The sequence below is a fragment of the Gouania willdenowi genome, chromosome 5, assembly GCF_900634775.1.
Source record: "Gouania willdenowi chromosome 5, fGouWil2.1, whole genome shotgun sequence".
NCBI lineage: Eukaryota > Metazoa > Chordata > Actinopteri > Blenniiformes > Gobiesocidae > Gouania > Gouania willdenowi.
In genome coordinates, this window is record NC_041048.1 from 15,472,689 (window position 1) to 15,489,952 (window position 17,264).

Genomic DNA, 17,264 nt, shown 5'->3' on the forward strand with positions numbered 1-17,264 from the left:
GATATATCTCATGATACGGCAGAGCATCCGTTGCTTGTGTTGTAAACACAGAAACACAGAGAAAATGACAAAAACAACAACAACAATAACATCTCAGAACAGCCTCAGTGAAGTGCATCCACAAAGCCTATCCTTCCTTTCACTGTGGAAAGTATGAACAATTTTCTGACCTTACCTTTGCTGAAGGTCTAGTAACTCAGGTGTTGGTCTCCCATCTTTTAAAAGCTGTCGTTTTTCCTCAAAAGAAAGTTTCTCTATCGTCTCTAGTGCTGTCATCCTGCCTGTAGTGTTATCCCGCCCGCTAGCTAGAGAACGTAGCAGCAGCGGCCACGCTGGATTAATTCACTAATGCACCGTGAATGTACGTATAGCATTTAGCATAGCACAGTTACGTCCAAAGGCAGCGTAGAGAGCTGCCTTTTTACGTAAATGGTTTTCATCTTGGGGAATTGACACATAAAAACACGCTATGGAGCTAGAGGCAGAGCAGCAATGTGCCTTTGGGAGAGGGTGTGGCCTCCTCCTGGCTCCTCCTCCTGCCTTACAGCAGAGTGAGACTGTGCAGCGTCTCTGCCGTACCAGGAAATAGCAATGTTTATTCATTTTAGCTATGAAAAGCACAAAATGCTGACACTTTCAAACGGCTATCAGAAATTGAAAAGTAAATAATTTATAATTATATTCTAATTAAAAAAAATAATCAAAATATCAAATCACCCTTGAGTAGGCACTGTCTACCTTGCCTACCCTGACTGCACGTCACTGGTGAGGAGTGATTGTAGTAGAAAATGTAAACACAGTATATATTACATTTCTGTAAAAGCTGTAAAAAATGTTTAGAATATTTGTTGTAAATGGGATATATACGCAGAAAGTTTTCCATCACAGTTAGCCATCATAGAGACATCTGATTTGGCTGAATATGCATATTATTAAATTACTTATAGTGTTTCTGGTGCTAAAAAGCTTTCACTTGGTTAAATTTTGTTAGTTTTGAGTTTCTCTCTCCTTTCTTTTCTTCAGCCAGTGAGTAGGTATCTGGGCACTTTGCTGTAAATGCAGCCCCTCACTTATGTAATTTTGTACATCTATTCCCATTTGTGTGGCTCTTTATTCCCCCATTCTTCCTTCTTGCTCAGAATCTTTATGGAGGAACCTTTCAAGGAGCTTCCTTCAGTGTTGATGGCAGCCATTTGACTTTCACGTCCTCTAACTAACTGTGCTGCTGTCAGGGCTGTTATTGTTGTGTTCACAGAATCACACATGAAACAGGAGTTTATCACTGTGCTACTGCAGTGTTATTCTGCTTTTGATCTGTCTGGTATTACATTCTATATACCACAAGAGTTTACTCGAGCATCCAGTGGAAAGGAAGGAGAGACTTAAGTTTTTATGGTTGACATAAAATAAGGACTGCACTTATTTATTTAGGTCTCGATAGTCCTGTGGATTATTAATAAAACATGTTTCTTGAGTTCCATTATACAATTATGTGGAATCAAAAACAGGCTAAGTATAGAGACCAGGGTTGGGGTCGATTACACTTTCCATGTTCAATTCCAATTCAATTAGGATTACAAGTGTGCAGCATTTTTACCAATTACAATTAAACTATGATTATTATTTATCCCCTGAAAGTCTGTTACAATTATCTTCTCAATTACTAAATTTCAATCACAATTAATCACAATTACTGAGTCAGAAATAAATAACGCCATAAAACGTAACCTTCCTCTTGTGTTAGCTTTCTGTTAGCATCTCTTATGCTAACGGGTCAGTTTTGACACAAAAAAAAATATTATCGATCATCTAATTTGTTTTTCATCCCAAAGGTTTGTATTGAATTACATTATAATTGACAGGTTTGATATAATTTCCATGCCAATTACAATTTCAAAATTAAATATCTAAACTAGACAATTCAATTATGATTACAACAGGGTCAGTGTATGTTTTGGTCATTGAATTTTCCGTTCAGAAAAGGAAATTGAAAAACAAAATACCAAAATCATGGTCAAGAATGGATAAACAAAGATTTAAAAATAGGTTTAGTTTCATTTTTTTTTTTTCTAAAACCAAAAAACAGAAATATCAGAGGACAAAAACAAAAAAAAGCCTTTTTTTATTATGTTGAGACCGGAAGTTGTTATTTTCAAAATAAGAGCACATATGAGGACGCTGCTGTTTTTCTGGTGCCAGAATATATGAATTATATCTATATTTTCCCTACTGTTTAAAATGTCTTTGGAACCGTACTCCGAAATCATTTTTGAAATCATCTGCAGAAATTGCTACAAATATATTGCACATATTACAAATATCAGTGAGTCAGATTAAATCATTGTCTGTGCAAAATCTCCTCAACAGTCTTACTGAAAAACTCCCACTCCCACTTTGATGCAATATTTTTGCAACAATTTCTGCAGATGACAATCCTTGTTTTGCTATAATTCATATATTTTGGCACCAGAAAAACAGCAGCGTCTTCATATATGTGCTCTTATCTTGAAAAGAACAACTTCCCGTCTCACCATAATGAAAAACAAACCATTTTTTGTTTTTGTCCTCTGGTATTTCTTTTTTTTTTTTTGTTTTAGAAGCAAAAATTAAAAATCAACCAATTTTTAAAAGTTTCTTTATCCCTTCTTGACCCTGATGAAGAAATATTTCTTGAATTTCAATTTTAGTTTTTCAATTTGAAAATGAAAATCAAATAACCACTCGTTTTTTTTTTTCACGTTTTTCAATTTCCTTTTCTGAATGGAAAATTCAATCCCCAAAACATACGTTATATTTGACCCCCAACTCTGAACATGTTGGTTTGCAGGAATGAGAATCTCTCGTCTACATGTTCTCTCAGTGCGTGTGCGTGTGCGTGTGCGGATTTCTTTTAAAGGCTACTGGAGATTATCATAGTAATGCTCCAGTCTTTGTTCTTTAGCCACAGTTTAACTACAAAAGAGTGTTTCCAGGTTGCCAGGTGACGAACTGTATTCCTTCTGTATGAATTGTGATTGTGTGGCAGTATGGGGTGGCAATCAGTTGGAATGACTTTTTATGGAGGGCTCCAACAATTAAAAAAAAGCTGTGTTGTTAGCTTCCATTGTATGTGTAAATAGTATAATAGCGCGACCAGCAATCACATTTAGTTTTTTGTGGTCTAAAGCAGCAGCGTTGGTTTCCTTCTGTGTGTGTGTCAGTGTACACTGAAGCTATATATGAGCTGTGAATGGGGCTGGGGGCCAGTGTTGTATTTTTTTCCTCCCTAAACCATCATCAGCCATTGAGCAATAATTGAAAGTGGAAGACGATGGTTTATTTGTGTGAAATTCAAAGGAGGCTTATCTAGCTTTGGTTGGCTGCATAATTTAATCAGAGGAGTTAGTGAAGTTGTCTGCAGCTCAGCTCCTCGCCTTGTTTCCTCTTTAATCACTCCCTAATTTCTGACCCGGGGTTTAGCTATTCAACACTGAGAACACTGAGTATTAAGATTCTTTGTGTATCAGTGTCAATTTTGTTGACTAAATGTTTTTTCGTCATAGTTTTGGTCGACTACATTTTTGAAGTGACAGTAACGAGGCTGTGACTAATCAAAATAATATATATATTTTTTTAAATTAGTACACAAAAATAAATCAAAATATGTTGATTTTTTTGTCAACTAATTACAGTGTAACAGAGCTATAATTTTTTCATATGGGACAAAATCATATCAGAACTCATGTGGTCTTAAGCTTTGATCACATTAAATCTGTCTGTATGTATTTACAAACATTTATACCATCCAACGCATCAAGTCTTATGTTTTATATTTTAGTCGACTACAACTGTAACAGATTTAGTTGATTAAAATCTTAATGTCATTTAGTTAACTGAAACTAAACTATAACATTTTAGCAAAGTGTAAAGTGACTTTTGAGTGTCTTGATAAGCACTTTCAGATAAAATGTCTTATTATTATTTTTATTTTTATTTGTTTTTATATGGTGACTAAATTTTGGCTAAAACTAAGTTGTATTTTACTCAAAAATTATTATTATTATTATTATTATTATTATTATTATTATTATTATTATTATTATTATTATTATTATTATAACTCCTGGTAACTACATATTGGCTAAAACTAAGTTGCATTTTATTCAAAAGACTATGACTAACTTTGCTGTCTCTAATTTATTGTGCTGCAATTTGGTGTTGTCATTAGTTCAGCTTCAAATAAGAGTTGCGTGCTGGAACTATGCATCAATTCACACTGTAGATATTGTTAGGGTTTTGAGATACTCTCGTATTCAGTGCCTGAGATTGCATACAGTGAGACATAGTCAGAGTTTTTTTTTTTTTTTTTTTTTTTGCTGAATCAATCAATCAATTTATTACAGATGAACAGAAAATGAATCAACAATAATATCAAATCAATAGGAAATAACAGGCACTCATCTAACTCACAGCTGTAGGCGTCAGTCGTCCCGAACATTGTTTTCTCAGCATTTTTATTCTAAGTTGTTATCTAGTGTTTGGCTGCACATGGCTGTGACGTGTGTCTACTTTTGTTATTTTACTAAGACGTGTGTGACTGTCAGGGTCAAACATGAGCTCATCAAAGATAAAGACACACACAAATTATATTTAAAGGTCAAACCATAGATTTCAAAGTGTTTAAATCTTATAGTATTATTTTAATTAGAAAATGTTTTACATTTAAAAATGAAACGATCAGTTATTATAGTTAGTTAAAGATGACATTTACTGCTGATATAAAGCAATACAAATTATGTTCAAGATAATTGATTTATTCATTATTATTATTTAACTTTTAGGGGTCTATTGTGTCTATTTATTTGATTTATTAGGTATATGTATGAGTTGCTTACTGTGTATTAGGTTTAATATTTAAAATAGAATTATTCTTATTTGTTAATTATTTAGATTTGGTGCATTTTGGTCAAACTGGTGTTAATCTGAGTGTCCTGGTTATTTATATTTAATTTGTGTCATCGCTTACGTACTTGCTTGTGTTATTGTTAGATGTAGATTAAGTTGAAATCAGATGTTCTAAAACTGTTCCAAAAAATAGGCTGTGAGAAAGTTGACCTGAATATATTTTATTATGGGTAAATAAGAGCTATTGGACATTTAATTTTACTATGTTAAAAAAAAGAAACCATGAATAATAATCCATATATGCCCTTAGATTTCAACATTTCAAATGTGTTTTACTGCACACATGTCCACCCAGTCTGTCCTGTTTCCTTAAACAACATTCATCTCTCCCCAACCACCCACAACCTGTAATCTACACACGCTCCTGGCCTTTTGACATATATACGATTCTGCATTCAATAAGTCAGCGGTGGCCTCTTTATCCGCATGCTGAGAGTGACACATCCCACGACCTTGACCAAGGTCATCTTACTTTCCCCCTTTGAGCTCCACAGAGATCGCCCAGATTAGACTAATGCTGTGCTCAGACGGCCAACTCTGGCCGAGCCGACTGCATTCATGCATTTTTATGTTCTCAGCTTACGTCTGTAGGCACAGTCAAGGTTGTTTATGGCAGAGGGTCCACCTTTGGGTTACTAATGTTAAATACAGAGAAAACAGAACATCTGTTCATATAATTCATACTTTATTGTGCAGCATGTTTGCAGCAGGTCATTTCTGGTTTTGCGTCTGCGTTTCTATTAAGGCTGAACAATTAACCTCAATCACATTGATATTGTTTTCACTACTGCGATAGCGTAACCTCAGACGCTGAGTGTCTTTCTTCTGTCTCCATCATTTGAGTGATATATATGTTCACCAGTCAGAAATGCCGAGAACCGCCTTCCTGAGCTGCTGGCCAATCAGAGACGGTAACAGGACTCAAGCTTGTATGCACTGCAGCGAGTCTCAGTTACCCCTCAGTTGAGTGCGCTAACAACAACTACACGTTAACGGAATCATGGAATTGACCAATGAAAACGGAATCTACCATTGAATGCGGAAATCTGACTTTATTTTTTATTATTTTATTTTTGGGGTTTTTTATTTATTGGTATTTATTTTGTTTCCTCACGTGAGTTAAAAATGAATTTTCTGAAAAAATATATTAAAATTTCTAAAAAGACAGAATTTTTATAAAATGATGTGGAAAACAGAATTTGGAAAAAAAAATAAAAATAAAACGGAATTTGGACAAAATTAAAACACATATGCATTTAAATGTATAAACTATTTTTAAAAATCGAAAACGGAATTGCACTTGCATTATCTGTCAGAAAAATCTCAATTCGGTTTTTTGTCAAAATCGTGCAGCCCTAGTTTTTATCCAATCAAATCCATAGAAACTCAAACTATCAATCAACATCATCCTCTTTAGAATATGCCTTTTTGTTGAAAACAATGATTGTCATTTAGATGTCTAAAATATTTCAGCGATAAAATTGTCAAAAATGCAAAACTGATTTGTCATTTTTCTAGCTTTAGGTGAAATGTTATTCAATGAATTAGATCTTATAGCTCTTATAACTTTATAATGCTGTTGCATCTGAATTGTATTCTGTTTGTCAATTGTTACTATGAACTGTCCTGTTTTTCTGTCCTGTATTTCTATTTAGTTACCTGCCCAGAGACTGCAGATATTGTACAATCTCCCTGTTAAATAAACAATAAATAGAAGAAAAAAATTGTATATAACATTGTCTTAAATTTATCAAACGCCTGGATTAAACCAAATCAAAATTGAATTGTGGCACACTGTGATATTGACAAATATCGCTCATTTGTACTGAGAATTAATATTGTTTTGCCACGAAACTGGTGATTCACATCCCTACAATCTATATCTTTAAGTAAGAGAAAAATAAAAAATATTCAGGCACGTTAATAAAATTGCTTTTACATACATACAGTAGACATATTTCAACTTTTGTATAATGCAGTTGGACTTTTCTTTGTAGCTTATAATGACAAATATAAACCCATATAATATTAGAAATGATCTGTGGAATATCAGTTGTCAACTAAACATTGTGGCTCATGATGCCTGCGTTCTCCTCGTGTCTTGTTGCAGCGCCCGTCATCCTTAATGAACTAAACTGGACCCAGGCGTTGGAAAGAGTCTTCATTGAGAACCGTCGGGAGGACAGCTCTCTCCGTTGGCAGGTGTTCGGCAGTGCAACGGGCGTGACTCGCTACTACCCAGGTAAGTCAGCATCCGGCCTTATAACTCACAGCAAGATAAAGTCTAAATTGACCCTGCAGGGATCCACGTTTGAAGAATATTGGCTATCTCTTATCAGATGGCTGTACTGGTAACACGATAGACAAAATGAAATTATGATTACTTTGATCTAATCTGCTCTGAAATGTCCCACAGACTGTATAGCCTGTTTCCCTCCTCTCTGCAGCCACTCCATGGAGGGCACCAAACAAGATTGACCTTTACGATGTCCGCAGAAGACCCTGGTAAGTGCTGCCTTTTGAGAGACCTTGTTTTTAACCACAGCTGTCAATTCACAACGGAACTTAAATGTAGTTTGGAAAAGGATATTTCAGGACAAAGAGTAAACATCTTCTACTAAAAGTTGATTCATAATTGAATATGTTTGTTCAAATATTGTTTAAGTATAAGCTAAGCCTAAGGCCTTAAGAAGTCATCATATTATTATGAAGTAATCAAATAGTAATAGAATTACATTCCTTCTACAACGATAACCGCAGGCAATGCCATTTATGCAGAAGTAAAATATTAAATGTATTATAAAGAACAGCTCAGGTTATAAATATTCATTTATTTATTTTTAAAGGTTGTTAACACACCACAAGATGCAAGTTGGCACACTATATAATGTGTAAATCATGATCTTACAGATTAATATGTTAGATTTAATGACTTAGAGCAGATTGTCCAAAGCTTAAGAATCTTTTTTTTGTTCTCTGGACTTAATCCCAAATGTAATAAATACACTTATACAGCTCATAGCTGACAAGCCTTTTTTTAAAAAAATTTATATATTAAAAAAAACAAACAATTTTTATATTCAGCACTTTACAAACAAGTCCATCGCAAAATGCTTTTCACTTTAAAAAGATGAAAAAAATATTTTTGTATTTTTGTCTTCTTTTTTTTTTTTTAAGACACATATTACCAAAACGATAAAGTATCAAAGATGGCACAAGATCAAACTCATTTTACACTAAACAAAATAAAGTATAGGTAAACCTTTTATCTATAAACTTTATAATTGTGTCTGGGAGTCTTGTGAGTTAATTTGTAGATAGCGGATTAACAGATTTACCAGTTTTGCTCCACTGGTTTTGCACACTATGCACTATATATTTACTTAATGCTTATTTATTAATTGTCTGAAACTTTAATTCTGTTTTCAAGGCATAACATCTTATGCCTGTACATCATTTTTCTGCGGCTGCTACTTCCTGATTATAGGTGTTCTTTCCTATGAATAGATAAAAACTATAAAATACTAAATACAATATATTATATAGCCTAAAGCTCAGTACTTCATTGCCACACAACAATGAAAAAGACACACAAAACTGCAACTTCTGCTTCTGTCTTTTAACAACAAAATCCACGACTAGTACAGTATATAACTATAATGATCAGCTAATTTTATCCTGACTGTAATAACATTACAAAATAGTTTAAATTAGTTTTATTAGTTTAATATGTTAGATAATTTAGTTAATTAATGATTTGTGCTCAGAACTACAATATTGTCTTCAGAGCTCAAGTAGATCCAAATAAATAAAACGTAACTTTGTTTATCTCTTGAGGATTAGAATGCATCTACAGTGTTTTTATCTGCTGCGTACATCAGGCTTGGAGTTGAAAAGACATGTATTGTATGTTTGACCAGGTTCACGCTGTTTACTGACCCCCATATATCTTGATGAGCAAGGATGTGCAAAAACAATATTGTTTATATTTATCCTTGATACCTGTACAGAATGATGGGCTGGACAGAATTAGGCTGCGATGGGCCAAACACCCGTCTGCTCAAGCTCCCTGTCCACCCTTCAGCTTTCAATCCAGCTGCCTCTGTCACGTTGACTTTGTGAAAGCACTTTTCTGTTACCTGGTTACCGGCTGGAGTGAACTGTACATAATAATGACAGCGATGTTGACTTGACCTGACCCACATTTTCATAGCTGTCTCCGTCCAGCTCAACCTGAATGGCGGTTTGAGGTCAGGCCAGCGCGGCTCGTGTTGTTAGCTCAGACCAAACGAATAGAAAAACCTTTCACATTATTTATAATAATGTAGCTTTTCTTTGGCAGGCAAGGCTTGACAAATGTATTTAGAGCATTTCATATGCATTTAATGTGGTCTGCATGATTAAAAAAGAGTTTAAAAAATCAACAATAAAAACTGTTTTTTTCACCTTGTCTGCACATGCTATTAAAGGTCAACACTACATGTATTGTAATATTTTTTGTGACAACAATGCATGTTATATTATAAAATTAATGTATTTTGTTTTATTGTATAGTTGTCCCTTTTTTAAAGGGAGAGTATAAAAAGAGAGGGCAGTGTTACACCTAGGTGAGGGGTAAGGGAACAGGGAAGAGGGAGTCAGGGTAAGACAATGGAAAAGGTGCGGAAGAGTCGGCTATTTTAAGGTACTGGGAGTGCAGTGTGATGTTACAGTTGTGCACAATAAAACATTAAATCAGCAATACAATAATAAAAGATCTCCCTCTCAGTCATAAGATGTAGAAAAAAGAAAAGTGTTTAACTTCAGTTTAGAACATTTTATAACGTAATGCAGCATAACTTCAACAACTAAAAGCAGCATCACCATGTTTGCTTTGAACTCTGGGCTCTATTATCTGACCTGAGTCCATTGATAGAGAGACCTGCTGACTATATACCTGACATTTCACTGATGTAAATAAAAATAATAATTATGAAATAAATAAAAAATAGCAGGTGGTATTACCTTCTTGGCAGATGGATGGATGGATCCCAACTTATGCACTCTAATTATTAACATAAATGTAAATGTCCATAAATTAAAAGACAAACCAATCACAGCATATCCACACTTATAAGACTTGGATTTTACATGACAGTTTAATTAAAACAACTGCAGAACGAAGCCTCCGCTGATGCTGCACTGTCACATTAGGACTCACTGCAAGCATGTTCAACAACAATCCTATCACTTCCCTGTCAGTGCGAGTGTCGTACACCTGAGTTTTATTCTTCTACACGTGTTGTAAACAGAGGAGGAGACAGCTGACAGGAAGAAACACGGGCGTCTGCTGAGCGGTAGCTGCATGTCAGATTAGGTTAGACAGAGAAAGTGGTGGATATTTTATGTAGAGCAGACATGGGCAACTGGCAGCCCGGGGGCCACGCCCTCCGTCCAATTTTGTGTGACCCCCAAAACAAATCCCCAAAAATGATATTTCAAGAATTTGGATGGAATATTAATTCAATTCAACTTTATTCATATAGCACCTATTACAACAATAATCATATCGTAGAGCTCCGACCCTTGTGTTACGTTACAATTATTAGCTCCGCCCCGTGTTAGGTTGCAATTAATAGCTCCGCCCCTTGTGTTACGTTACAAATAATAGCTCCACCCCTTGTGTTATGTTACAGTTAATAGCCCCGCCCCCTGTGTTAGGTTACCATTATTAGCTCCGCCCCTTGTGTTACGTTACAATTACAATTTTACAATTATTAGCTCCGCCGTTTGTTACATTACAATTAATAGCTCCACCCCTTGTGTTTTGTTACAATTATTAGCTCTGCCCCTTGTGTTTTGTTACAGTAATAGCTCCACCCCCTGTGTTACGTTACAGTTTATAGCTCCGCCCCTTGTGTTATGTTACAGTTAATAGCTCCGCCCTTTGTGTTACGTTACAATTATTAGCTCCGCCCCCTGTGTTAAGTTACAGTTATTAACTCCACTCCTTTTGTTACGTTACAGTTATTATCTCCACCTTTTGTGTTACGTTACAGTAATTAGCTCTGCCCCTTCTTTTATGTTACGTTAGCTATTAGCGCTGCCCTTTGTGTTATGTTACAAATAATAGCTCCACCCCTTGCGCCGCCTTTGTTTTAAATCGGAAATAGCCAGAAATTAGAGAAGCGCGTGATTGAATTTTGTTTAAATTTTTGAGACTCTACATAATTGTTCAGTGGGTGAAAAGTAGGTGAGTTTGTTCCAACACCAGGAAACCAAGAAGAAAGAAAGAAAGAATAATAATCCAACCCAATAACAAAGTTTCCTCCTTTTTGAATACCATGAACTATACATTTTCGGAAAGCGCAGGAGCACTCCTACCACGTGACAAGGGTCCCTGGTCACTGACGGGCACGTGGCGTTCGCATATGCTCTGCCCCTTCCCTCGTAGTATGGCCACTATGAGTGCAAGAGGCGCTTCACCAGCTCATGGCACTCGAGCCTAAAAATACAAAAAGTGACTCCAAAAATCAATAACAAAAATGCAGAAATGACAGAAAAATACATATAATTACAACATAAATACATAAAAACTGACAAAACCACAGACAAAGACAGAAAAGATAAAAAAAAACCTTTTTCCCCCTGTATTAAGGCTCAGATAGGTCATTATTTTAAATGCTGACATGAATGTTGATAATGTGGCCCTCAGATTAGATACAGTCATAATTTTTGTGGCCCTCGCTGTGATAGAGTTGCCCATTCCTGATGTAGAGGAACACCTTGTCACCCCTTGGGTCCTCTATGTTGGTCACTGTCGTTTCTGTTGAGCCCGTTTCCCCCCATGTTGGAGGCTTAAGACTTTCTTCAGCCTGTTGCTTAGCAACTTGTGCCCAGCCGTGCTGAGTGGCGGGGCCGTGGTGGGGAGTGTCACGATACGTCAGGTCAGACTTGTGTGATTATAGTCCACAATGATGATTATGACATTCACTGGTAAAGTCAGCCAATCAGGAGCTTTAGAAACCCGGCCCAGTGGGGTTAGGTAAGCCCGTCATGTGTGCATGTGACAGCAGGAGATGGCAGCATCCATCACTGCCAACATATGCACAAACAGCCAGAATATGCACATGTAGCACTGATGGTAAGAAGAGAATCACTCAAAGTTTGCTTTAAACCTAATGGATTCTGTAAGAAAAAAAAAAAAAAAAACAGATGGAGAAAATACATTTGAAATGGTTGTGGAGAGCTTGTCAAAGCTTTAACTGGTTCTCGTCATGGCAGCAGCACAACGACAATTGAAAGCCAGCAGCAGACACGCTGTCATCTTTTGTGGTGATGACAGCGTATTGCTCAGGAACGTTGTAGCCCTTGAATAACCTAACAAAACTCAGGTAGCATTTCACTGTCACCTGAGTCCAACATGACTTTGCTGACATATCACAGTTTACTGAAATGCATTAGCCACTCACCACTATAGCAACACAAACAATGTTCCTGTACGTGACGTAAAAAACATAATTTAGTCACAGTAATATGACCACATGCTTAATCTTGTGTTTTAAAGCTTGCAGATGATTATAGTCCTGTAGACTGTTGTGCATACTGTATGTGGAATGGGCTACACATCAGAGGTGTGCTGTGGTATCCTGGACTTAGACGTAGCTGCGGGACTTTAACGTCCCATAGTTCTTTTTCTGTTCAAGTCCATCCCAATAATTTACAAGTAATAATAATAAATTCAGATGCTTATACAAAGTAGTGCATCATTTTTAATGGAAGAAGGAAAAAGTGTGAAACATAAATACGGGCTGAGATTTGTGCCACTAGAACAGTGGTCTGCAACCTGCGGCTCTGGAGCCTCATGTGGCTCTTTGACTCTTTTGCAATGGCTCCCTATCGCTTTAAAAAACTATTGAAATAAAAAAGGTTTTTTTTTAACAGAGGTGTTTAATGATTAATGACAAATAAAATCAAGATATAACCATTTGTAAATCCCTGGTAGTATAACTAAACCAATTAAAACACTATTCTGGAAGAAAATAGAGATTTTAATTTTGTAGGGAAAGATTCATTTAACCACCAATGTGCCGGTTAAATATGCATGTTTTATGTGTGGCAAGAAATGAGCAATTAGCATTTTTGTAGCCTTTCAAATACATTAACTAAAAAAAAAAAAATACTTCTTTATAAAACATTGTGTTCATGTAAACTGAGATGTGTAAAAATTTGAAGATGCAAGATACTGTTTTATTTCTTGATGTTAATTTATTTTATTTTCATTTAAACTGTTTTTAAGTTGCCATTTACATGATCACTACAAATCAAACATTATTGTATATCATTTTAACTGTATAGAATGTAATACACTGTATTATCTTCATTGAGAAGGTATTTTTTTTGCTCCAGGAGGACTTTAATCCAGGTGAGATGAGGCAAAATGGTTCCTTTAAGAGTAGATTGAAGATTGAGTTTATAGTGTTTTGAATCACTACTTATTAATAGTTATTAATACCTTGTCATTCAGGGTGTGAATTCTTGTCAAACTGTCTACTCTTCAGTAACAAACCATATTATATTGCATTATTGAATAAACCACAGACAAAAAGTATGAACATTTATTAATCAAACAAGTTAAACTTATTTACACAATAACTAAAAGAACGCTACGCTCACTAAGCTAAGGATAAAGGCTTGAGTATATACAGTTTAAAAGTAAAAAGCTAGAAGAAAGACAGAAAGAAATTGTGTGTGTGGGTGTGTGTGTGTGTGTGAGAGATAACTATGAGATCTATATGAAGATGAGACTGTGACTGTAAGTATTTTTAGGCCCAATTGGAATTAGAGATCCACAGTGTAAACTTTGAGTTCTGGTGAAGGAGTCTGTGGTCCGTCTCTGTGATGGACGGGTTGGTGAAGAGAGTTTGAGGCAGTAAGTCGCGATTCTGGACCACGAAGTGTGTCCGACGTGTCCGGTTCGAGACTTGGTCAGGTTTTCAGTGGGTTTCACGGCTCGTTCAGAATCAGCAGGTTTTAACTGGTTCTGGCTTGTGATCTTCACCACTGGTTGAAAACTGACTTTGAGTGGACTTCTTACAGCTTCAGTGTGCTTTGCTTTCTTGTGGTGGAGGTTTTCTTCTCTGGAGCGCGCAAGCTTAGTTAAAGTCTGTTACAATAAAACATTGTGGTCTTACAAATCTAAAAAAAAGTACATCGCGTGGGGGTTACTAAGCGACCTGCACCGACAAAATCGAAAGATTTTGAATTTGCCTGTCGGCTTTATTGTGGTTTAAGCGTTCCTATTGGTCAACGTTTTTGCGACAGTCTGATTGCTTTTGGGTGGTTCATGGGTTGTAGTTTGTCTGTGGGTGTGCTCTATAAGTGGATGCGAAAAAAAATATGAATGTAACTTAGAACACAGTTAGATTATAACCTTCAAAGCAAGATGAGTGCAAATTATATTTTCCTGATCAGTTTAACACTAAACATGACAAACTGCTTGCAATGTTAATGGCAGATATTCATAAAAACCTTAAACTGTAACTTTACTGTATGTAGCCTTATTCTAAGAATATCCTGGTTTCCTGTGAATAAAAGAGTTAACGACACAGCGTGGGAAAATACATTTCAATTTGTATCAACAATCTGTGTCCACTTTTAGAATGTTTTGATTGTAAATTATTAGAGCAAAAGCGCAGTGTCTATGCCTTGGTTCTTGGCAAACGGGGGGAAAGCATGCAGTTAGGTCGTAAATTCCTGTAGTGCTCTTGTTCTCAGTTTTTGAGAGAGTTGACGGGGGAAGGCAAATGGTTTAATTCACTGTTCCTGTGGTTAAAAGGTGTGCCGTAGTATCTGTTACAAGCAGTGTTTGGAATAACGGCGTTATGTAACAACGTTTGTTTTTCAGTAACGGGGTAATCTAACTAATTACTTTTTACGCCGTTACAACGCCGTTATTGTTAGTGAACATTGAATGCGGTGCGTTACATGTATTGATTGAATAAAATGTTGAAAGCATCCCCGGCTTCTGACTCAGCTGTAGTGAGGAGGTGAGTTAAAAACAAGGTGAGCGATTATCATTGGCTTAGGCGGCGTCATGTTTCATGGCAGCCAATCAGAGCCAGTGTTTTTACACATTTGCCAGCAAGAGGAGGCGGGTTAAAAACAAGGTGAGCGATTATGATTGGCTCAGGCGACGTGCCAGCACACGCGACACACACACACACACACGCACACACACACACACACACACACACAGAGCAGATTGGATGAAGCAGCAGAGATGGTGAGTGTGGAGCAGTCTGATGAAAAGTTGATATTTTTAAGGTGACGATACAAACACTACTTTAAATTAATTGTGGCCAAAGGCAAGAACGTGTATGTGAAGTGTTCATTATATCCAGGAGAGAAGACTTTGTCCACATCTGTTGTAAGCAACTCAAAATTAATGAAGCACCTCACGATACACGCATCTGAAAAATGTGAATTATTTGACATAGAGCAACTTTTTTTTTTTTTTTAATAGTAACGCAAATAGTTACTTTCCTTGGTAATGAGTTACTTTTATTTCAGAGTAATTTAGTTACTAACGCAGTTACTTTTTTGAACAAGTAGTGAGTAACTATAACTAGTTACTTTTTTAAAGTAACGTTCCCAACACTGGTTACAAGTAGAGTTGTCACGATACCAAAATGAGTAACCACGATACTATACCAAAGTGTCACGGTTCCAGGTAATATTGCGATACTCACTTAGTATGATGCATAGTTAGTGTAGTGAGACAGAACCATTAGAAGTCAATTATATATGGCTTACAGAGTATATGGTGTTTATTGTTGATTTTATGTGTTAACAGTGGCCTGTGTTTTTGCTGGGCCAGTTAGAGTTAGAGGTTCAGTTAGAGATTGACCAATCCAGGTGGTTCTGGGAGACATGGGAGCCTTCCTGTGCAGATGTGCTTTCACTCCTTATGCTATTCTACCAACAGCTTCAGGAAAACTAATGGCCCAGGCAACACACATAATTGTCTACAATTGCTCTGACATTAATTATTAACATTTGTCCATTATAATGTCTGTTCGTGTTATTCGGGGAAGGGAAGCGGAGGGTGAAGTGAGGCTGAGGGGTGGAGTGAAACGCCGAGCAGCCAAATAAGCACAGACAGGCGTGGAGTCCTGTTAGCCAAGCGTTGCAAAGATCCCATTACCTCCCTGCCTCCCAACAGCATGTAGGCAATATCACTTATTGATCACTTCAAAAAGTCCATTTAACCTCTTTATAAATATTATGACTGGTGATGCTCCTTGAAGCTTAGCGAAAAATACCTTTCTCCATTCATTTTGAACCGTTCCTCCTAATGCGGCTGGTAAAGAAAGGAATTAAAAGAAAGGGTTTACAGTTTCAAACTCGAACAAGAGATGCACACATTTTAATTTCAGGAGGGAATTTTGCGGAATAATGCTGCGTGTTATTGTAAATCAAAAAATATTCAAAATTTTTTTGAAACACTTCAGAATAATAAAGTTGAATAAATGATAGACAACATTTCTTTTCTCCTGCAGACTCTCTGGAAGCCATCCTCTTATATGTTTTTATCTTAATTCAATCTTTATTCGCCTGCCACATCCACAGGAGCTCTTAAAGAGCAGCAGTCCATAAAATAATAAGCCTATCAGCACAACACATATTCACACACGTATAGGAGGCTACACACACACACACACACACACACACACACACACACACACACACACACACACACACACACACACACACACACACACACACTACCAATCCCCCTGCATCGTATACAGCTCTCACATTATTCTGTGGGTACATTTACTGCACACGCTATGAATATCAAAGCTCTAAATGTAATACAAACAACACAAAAGGGCGTGTGTGTGTTTGCGTGTGTGCTTCTGTGTGCGTGTGTGTGTGTAGCCCATTTTATCGTCCACAGTCGCTGCCATAGCACCACTGAATGAACCCTTCCTGCTGCATGTAACACACCACATGTATCTGTTGCATGAGGCTGAAATGAGTGCATCAGGTATTTTCTCTGATTGAAATCTAATGCCCAACAGTTTTCCGAACAGTTCAACACAATCTCCAGAGAGAGGTTACCACACACACACACACACACACACACACACACACCACCCCCCTGGTGCAGTTAATGTATTGATTTTACAGCTTTGCGTCGTGACAACACTATTCCATGAATTCCAATGAGACTCTTTACTCGAATGTTGCAAACTGAAGAGAATACAATCACAACAACGCTGAATATGTTATTGTGTTCAGCGTTTTGTATAATGCATTTCTTTTAGATTTACAGA

At 36.5% G+C, this 17,264-nt stretch overlaps 1 protein-coding gene across 3 annotated transcripts in view; it reads left to right on the top strand.

The window, feature by feature from the left end:
* Window positions 1-17,264, top strand: part of cacna2d2a (calcium channel, voltage-dependent, alpha 2/delta subunit 2a) — a 236,788-nt gene that overhangs the window by 157,439 nt on the left and 62,085 nt on the right. For all 3 annotated transcript variants that reach the window (XM_028447748.1, XM_028447747.1, XM_028447746.1), the window contains exons 7-8: window positions 7,055-7,186; window positions 7,392-7,449. In XM_028447748.1, the coding sequence (XP_028303549.1) occupies window positions 7,055-7,186; window positions 7,392-7,449 (190 nt within the window). The remainder of the gene's footprint in view (window positions 1-7,054; window positions 7,187-7,391; window positions 7,450-17,264) is intronic.